General features: G+C 39.3%; 1 protein-coding gene across 1 annotated transcript; it reads right to left on the bottom strand.

Moving 5' to 3' along the window:
• Window positions 1–3,620: 3,620 nt before the first annotated feature.
• tspy (testis specific protein Y-linked) lies at window positions 3,621–8,335 on the bottom strand. The gene is made up of 7 exons (XM_079467807.1): window positions 6,978–8,335; window positions 6,738–6,815; window positions 6,530–6,641; window positions 6,274–6,428; window positions 6,122–6,198; window positions 5,876–6,024; window positions 3,621–5,784 (listed from the first exon to the last, which is right to left on the bottom strand). The coding sequence occupies exons 1-7, from the start codon at window positions 7,845–7,847 to the stop codon at window positions 5,606–5,608; spliced, it is 1,620 nt and encodes a 539-aa protein (XP_079323933.1). The 5' UTR covers window positions 7,848–8,335; the 3' UTR covers window positions 3,621–5,605.
• Between the last annotated feature and the right edge of the window lie 106 nt (window positions 8,336–8,441).

Here is an 8,441-nt window from a genome sequence, read left to right as displayed (position 1 = left end):
CTACAACTGGAACTAAATGTAACAGAGGGGGTGCGTTAGGTGAAAGGTCATTCACAAAAGGCCCATGGTATGTGTACTTTTTTTAAAAGCCTCCGCAACTTTTTGTGATGCTAGTTCCCAACCTAAAACTGCAAGTATTGAAAATGTTTACAGTTGTTTAAGTTTTTTTTAAAAAGTCCTTTTCGCAGACCAAGGGTCGTCTAATAGGTTTTACCATTTCCTTTATTTATATGATTAAAAAGGTTGTCTGTGTTTCGTGATGACACAACACAATGTGCCCTTTGCTTGTACAGCTGCGGATGTGGAGGTGGTTTCTAGTCTCTCTGTCTCTTTGTGGGAGGCATCCTTTATTCTCCTCTGAGAGGAAGTGACTCAAGAAACCTTTAAGTTCAGGTTTCCGTGTGATTTTTCACCCACAATACACTAAGCCCCACCAGTTGAACCATCTTCCATTCAGCCGAAATTCTCCCACGTCAGAGACGCTTTGGACCGTATGTTTTACGACCAAATTTACGCAATGCCTGTGAATCAATGAAAAGTTTAAGAGCATATGTGCAGTTAAACCCCTGAGTAATACCACAATGATGTAACAAAAGAATGAACTTTGAAGAGGAGTAAATGTGATGGAAAAAATAGTCCATGGGTTAGATTTGGGCGCATTTCTTCTTATATTTAAATACACAGGTGACCGTATCTTGTCTGAGCATGCAACTAATAGATTTTCATTTGTCAATTGTTACCGGCCTATTTATTATTTATTTATTAACTTACCGACTCATGTTTCTGAAAACGTTTTACACTTTACATGTCAAAGAGCCAAATGATTCAACTTCCCTGAAAGTTTTAAGATGAAAAATCGAAAGCTCAAAATGTTTGTTTTACTTTTTCCACACAATTATTCTATGTAGAAGCTTGTGATGTCATGCTGCACCTGGTCTGCAGGTCAGTGGGCTTTAAAGACATGATGGAAAAGGAATCTCTTTCTTTCATTGTAGTGTATAAACAGGGATTAGCAGGTTCTTCAAAGCATGAGTTATGAAAACAAAGAACCGGCATTGCTATGTAGCTCTCATCGCTGTGCTTTTGGGGACATGTTAGAGATAAAAAAATTTAAAGTAGCACTTCATTAAACCAGGTGTTTCATTTCTCCGCAACAGATTCGCTTTTGTTTATCAAGATGCTCTTCGCCTCCAATGGATTCCCGCACGAGTCAGTAGCCAGGGTAGCGTTACTGCTAACCTACAAAATGCAGAGAAAAGAAAGTAACGCAGGAGCTGTGGAAAAGTTAAAAAGCTGGAGGGGTGCGGGAATGTAAAGTGCATCTGTCTTAGGAGATAAATCTGTCAGCGCCTTAGCTACAGCCCACGGGATGCCCAGGATGGATGAGCGCATCAGCACCCTGCCTCATCAAAGATGGATTCGATGCCAAGAGATTTTGTGATGATAAAAGTCCCATTGAGGTGCTTTTTCCTTTTTTTACAGCACGCGTCAACTCCATCTTGATTAAAAATGCGTTTGCCCGAGCATGATGTTCGTTCCAATGGGACAATTTCCACACAAACACTGACGTTGTGTCACAAAGGATGTGTTTTGATAATATCACAGAAAAGACCACGCTCTTCTAATGATGTGTACACATATTTACCCACAGAAGCATTCAAAGCCAGACTGCGGACATGTGCAGGGGATGCCTGAACCCAGAAGATCCTGCTGCTGTTGGTGATCTTTCCGATAAAAATCATTTGTCTGCTCGGCGGAGCTGTCAGGCGCTCAGGAGGCTGTGCTAATTACCTTTACCATTCATCTCTCTCTTTCACTTTCTCTCAGTCTCTCTCACCCTTTCCATCTTCCATTCTTTCACTCTGTCTCCCAACCTTTGTATCACACTCCATCTCTGTCTTCTCTCACTAACCCTTTAACCTTTCTCTTGCTCTTTTTCTGTTCTGCATGAAACACTTGACTATTTTTACTGAAGATCTTTTTTCTTCACTTTTTCTGAATAATAAAACAGTCATTGTGAGTCTGATTCTCAAAGCTTCTGTGATCAACAACATGGAAATAATGTTTATGATTAATTCATTAATTTATTGTGATAGGTTTAAGATTCACTGCTTCTACAACAAACATACAAGGAGGGTATAAAAGTGGGGCAGATTTAATCAAAATCATTATTTATGTCAAATTGATTTTTAATAAATTCTTATAGACTATCAATATTTTTCAAACACTGATCACACAGTATTCTGTGTCTTCACAGCCAAACCGCTGGAGTTGGTGGGAAATTATCTTGTGCTTTAAGGAGATCATGTATTTATTAAGTGAGTGGTATCTACATAGTCACACAACACTGGGTTGACGCGATCATGCATGCCTAGATATTTGCATTTAAAAACAGGACAGGCCTTTGCTGGTGGAACATTTATAGAACCGCATTAAGCGCAAAATCAAAGGTTTAAGGCATACCATTCCAACATCAGCTCTCCTCTGTTGAGGCCTGCCTAAATATGCCTGCCTTGCGGCTGTTTGCAGAACTGTGGCGTCTCCATTCGACTCTAAGCTTCATTACACACTGGCCTCTCTTACAGTGTGTCAAGATCTAAGCTACTGGTTAACATGCATTCAGAAGCGATGAGTGCAAAGTTCAGAATTCCATGACCTTATCGTTGACACATTTCCAAATTTTATAGGAAAAAAGTTAGTATTAATAAACAAGTTTTATTTCCATTTTTACTCAAACTCATGAGCATGACACAAAACATTCAGTATCAACCAGTAGCTCCTCATGCGGACACCCTTTAATCAGTTTTGATACATTTCTTACATGTCCTTTACCAATGGAGGATAAAATGTACACAATGCAGCTGCCAGCCTGTATAAATCGTTGTATTTATCATAAATAAATGGAATGCAGCAGTTCATTTGATCACGTACAGGCGTCTGAAATGGGGAGATAAGAGAATTTGACAGTGATATCATACTGTGCTGCGCAGGGAACGCTTATCTAGTTGTCTTTTGCAGATTGCAAACCTGGAGCTTGCGTTGTCAAGCCAAAACAAACTATGGACAAATTTTCTACAGGCACAATAGTCACGTAGTCCACCAATGAAAGTCTAGAACAATAATTTGAAACGTTTTGTTGTCATGGATTATAATTAAAGAGTAATAATACATTACATTAAAATAAATACTTTGTAACGTTTTTCTCGGACTAGAAAACTTGCAAAGACAGAACAAGCTGAATAGAGCTCATTTTGTTTTGCTATGCTGCCCCCTTGTGGATAGATTTAAAAAGTAGACATTAGACTGCCTGCAACTCGGGGGGAAATACCTTTCAATGAAGAAACAAATACGATTTATAGTTTCATCAGACATTAGTAAAATAATTGTCAGACAAATTAGTTTTATAATGCTGCTGTCCTTCTGAAAGGATGTCTTTCCATATTTTTTTATCATAAATAAAAAAATATATTTCTTAAAAAACGAATTTGGGCATTAAAGGTTTTGGGAGAAGGGCGATACATTGATGTAATTTATTAACGTACCTGCACAAAAAACAATGCACCTTCTTATTGCTTTGAGAATACTATGAGGAGACAAAAAGCTGCATACAATATTCAGAGTAAACAGCAACACAACCACTTTATTTGATGTTGAAAACAAAAACAAATGCACAGATTAAAAAAGGTAGTTATCTATAAAATTTAGCACAAAATATAGCTTTTCCTTTTGATCTTGTAAGTCAAATCTACCTCAATAATTCCATTACAAATTATAAACCCCTTTTACAGGGACAAGGACTATACACAAACCACTGGCCAAGGTAAAACCAAGTCAAATCCAGTAATTGCTATACGAGTTACAGCTTGTATATTTATTTAAATCAACCTTTGTAAAAACAAAGCTCCAAAAGCAATGTATTAAATGTCTTTCTTTAAAAACATTTCCTTACCAATAAAAGAAAAACATCCTATGACAACCACGTTAAATTATCTTAATTAAATGATTTGTGATAACTGATATGACCAAGATCTTATTACAAATGAGTAAAAGAAGCGCTATGAGAAAACAAAACAAACGGTATGATGACAAAGGAACAAATGTGTACATATATTCATAATTTTTAGAACATTACTCAAAGAGTTTAACTGGACACAGAAATGTAATGAATATCCAGTGCACACATCATGCAGTCAAACTAAATAAAAAGATAGCCTTGCGTAGTCTGTCACATTTGCTCGTTTACATCACAACACAATGAAAATTGTTCATGGTAACGTGCGTCTGTGTTGATCTGTGTGTAAATTCTTACAAATTACAAAAAGATAACATGACACTAAGCATCAACACAATGAACATTCTTAATGTAGTTTGTAGTAAGACACAAGCAAAGGATAATATAATTAATTAAAAAAAACGTAAAGGAAATTTATATAGGAAAACACTTAAGAGGAGCATAACAGTAAATATCCCTGAGAGTTTGAGATTTGGTTGAGAATGAAAGGGAAAGATTACCCAAAAATGAAAATTATGTCATAATTTATTCACCCTAATGTAAATTCATACCAGTATAAATTACTTTGTTCCGATGAACAGAGAAAGATATTTGGAAGAATTTTAGTAATTTTCAGCTCTGGGATATCATTAACTACCATAGTAGGAAGAATTAAATGATAGTCAAAGGTGCCAGAGAACTCTTTGTTTTCCTATGTTCTTCAAAATATACAGAAAAACAAAACAAAAAAATACAATATTTTTTTCGTACTATGGTAGTGGATGATGTCCCAGAACTGAAAATTGCTAACATTCTTCCAAATATCTTTCTCTGTGTTCATCAGAACAAAGAAAACTGATTTTTTCTTTTTGGAGAAATATCCCTCGAAGTGAATGAGAATGCTTTTCCCCCCTTTATACTTTAAAAAATGACCATTTCTTAACTGTCATCAAATAACAAGTGGTGGTGGAGTTTAATATAAGTAGTTTCAAAGCATGTTCGAATTGTTTACATAATTTTTTTTGTGGAGGAACATCTAAAAAACCTGCAATATGAACAGCCATTAAGTCTTTTTAGAGCAATGACTATAACATGCACAGGTCTTTTTTGTTACTGGTCATGATAACAGCATCCTGGTTTGAGAACTTTAACTTGTGACACAAATGATAGTACAGCGCTTGTTTCCACCAAACTTTTTCATTTTAAAACAAAGTCTATTACCACAAGCCTTAAACAGTCAGTTAAAAAGGACAAGTTGTGTTTTATGGATGACACTATTTAGCGAGTTTCAGCAGCTTTCTTTGTGAAACGTTAAAGCAAAGTTATGAATGTAAAATGTCAATGAAATAATTAGGGAACAAACAAGATGCTTCTTAGAGTGCACACATTTAACCTGTAGGCTATATTTATTATCTTAGCTATAGCGTAAAAGATACAAAACGTAAATACCGTCACAAAAAAAAAAACATCTAAACCCTGATCAATAAGCGCAGTCAACCAGATATGAATTGAAATCTTAATTTACAGTCTTAATTTACTTAGAAACCAGTAAAATAGACCTTAGAAAAAAAGTATGCTTCTCTGCATAAAAAGAAACGGAGACACTTCCACTTTCTAACTCTCCTCCTCACCATCCCCTTCATCTACATCGATATCTTCATCCTCCTGTCCTTGATCTCTGACCTCACATCCACCAGAATCACGTGACTCGTCTACTTCCTCAATGTCCACTTCCTCTTCCTCTCTCTCCTCATAAGAGGATTCCCCGTCTTCTCTGTCATTCTCTTCAGAGCCTGGGAGACAAACATGAACTTGAATATACAAAGATCAAGTCATAATTATCCAGCCAAACATGGTTTAGAAATTACATTCTCTTTGTTTTACCTCCAACTTGGTCATCATCCTCCTCTTCGTCTTCTTCTTCTTCTTCTTGCCCTTTTCTCTGGTTTTGATTATTTTGCTCCTGTTCTTCATCTGAATCGGAAATGATCACGCACTCGTCTCCATTATTGCTGCCCTGAGGTTTAGGAGCGCTGTTGAGCAATAAGTAACATTTACAAAAACCTACAAAATAAAACAATTTGGTACTGTTTTGAGATTCTGTACAGAGGCTACAGAACATTGGATTACCTTCCATTCTCTCGTGGCTCCCAGAGAGGAGTCAGATAATACCTTAAAGGGTTTCTGTAGAGGTCATCTTTCAGTAACTACATTCACAAAAACACACGGTTAGTCTTTATTTTTCGGCATTTGACCTCACCGGATATACACCTGTGCTGTACCTGTGCTATGTCATCCCTTCCTGGGTTGCTGTGATCACTGAACCAGTGGAAGAAGCTCTGGTAGACTCCCTGTGACGTTCGACGTGGATCTCCACTTGCCACAAGATCCTGGCCACTGTGCCACAAAATCGGGTTCGAGAAAGACACCTGAGACCCTAAGGAAAAAGCGAAAGCAACTCACAGCATAAAATAAAGACACTTTAATGCTTTTATGCAACTGATCGAGCAGAATGAGCACGGTGATCATTTAACCCACCTCCTATTCCTAGATGCTGTTCTTTCACTATCACTTTGTTCTGAAAGAATGGATTTCGCCGAAAATGGAAGCAAATCCGGTACCCAAGTTTATTGTTCTTGAACGTCTCAACCTGTTTACGACAATAAAAATGAACCAGATGCATGAAACTGACTGGAGAAGCAAGAAAATTATATTAACTGTATGTATATAGAGTAAAATGTTTTACATCTAAATTAGTCATGTAGCTAAGAGCATCTTCATCTGTTTCGTCGATGTGCGCTGACAGATGTGGATGATTCAAAAGCTGATAGACTCTCAGTTAAGTCAACCACATAAAACAAAATGGGAGACAACAAACATCTGGACTCCACAAACTCAATTGATTTTTTCTAAGTTACATGTTCTTTACAGTTGCTATATTAGTTTTTAAATAATTTGGCATATAAGACAGTATGGTTAAGGATACAGCAGTGAGCCAGAAGCCCGGGATAGCCTGAGTGATGGCGCTGCGCTGGTCCAGGTGAGGGCGTCGCTGACGGCTCAGTTTAATCTCCAGGCGCTGATGCAGACGCGCACTCTTCTTCTCCATCGCGTCCAGGCGCATCTGCACCTGTGCGAGCAGAGCTACGGACTGTCGCACCTCCGGTGCCATCTTCACCGACACTATGGCACACTCGCCGTCTTCGTTATCGGAGACTATCGACGAACTAGCCGTGGATGAAGATCCGGGAAGGGAGTCTTCGTCTTCCTCCTCCTCCTCCTCCTCATCATCTATAAAGCCTGTCTGTTCTGGATCATCTCTGTCCTCGTGCAGTAGGGACGAGGAGCTGTCCGCGGCGGCTGCCTCCGTCATCCTTCTCCCACTTCCCTTAGAGGAACTAGGACGGTTAGACTTATCCTTGGATTTCTCGCGACTCGCCTGTTTAGAGGAACAAGGCCTTTCTTTACAGTCTTGACTTCCGCCGGTCAGACTGGCAAGCGCCTCGGCAGCGGCGATTGCCGCGGAGTCGGACTGCTGTTGGTATCCAGCATCTCCATCTCCACCGGCCGTAACAGTGGGTGCGTCTGTTACAGTTCGTCCTGGGCGCGTTTGCGCGACTGATTTATCGAGATCATCACTGCTCTCCGCAGCACCTTTGGGAAGCTCCGTTTCATATTCTGGCTCACCATTCTTAACTTTTCCGGGAGCAACCTCTTCACGAGACTCGTTGCTTAGTTCTTCTTCAGTTACTTTCGCTTGCTTGGGTAGCTCGGACTCGCACGCTGCACTAGGACTTGCGCTTCTTTTCCTCTGGTTAATCTTGGACGGCTTCCTGCTGTCCGAGTCTGCGCTCATGTTACCGTTTTGGGTAGAACTACTTTAGACAAATCATTCAATCGCGTAACGTTTGTAATGATGCGTACCGTAAGAGTGTCTCTCTCTTTCCCAAGCCCGGATCACATTACAGCACAGCCATATTCTTGTCTGCACAAATTTCAGCAGGCCTGGATAGCTTCTTGTCGTTTTTTAGGTGCGCGCCGACTCCATCATATCAAACGTTTACGATTGTACTTAAAAGCGGCATTCGTACTGCGGTGGTGTTTCCCCCTTAGAAGCCACACGGCGCGTTTTAAATTAGCGTTCAGTTCTGTTATATTTGTTTACAGTTTGCCCTTCCGTTCGCCATTTATCTGTAAGCGTTACATACGAGGGAGAAAACAATGCTGTCATTGGCCGAAATGCACCGCGCAAAATATCCTGACCAATCGTAGACGCACCGTACTGCACCTTGTGACGATCCCCTTCATGAAGTATATCAACGTCGCGTTGCACTTACGCAGTGTGAAATGTTCTTCCTGGCGCCGCTGCTTTCTCTTTTTTCTAAGGGCCAAACGTCGACGTTCTGTATTGTATTTATTCATTCACTCTCTAGAAAATAGTCTCACAGAT

Source organism: Barbatula barbatula, assembly GCF_947034865.1.
Source record: "Barbatula barbatula genome assembly, chromosome: 11".
Classification (NCBI taxonomy): Eukaryota; Metazoa; Chordata; class Actinopteri; order Cypriniformes; family Nemacheilidae; genus Barbatula; species Barbatula barbatula.
Note: the sequence above shows the minus strand (reverse complement) of the source record. Positions and strands in the feature narration are given on the sequence as shown.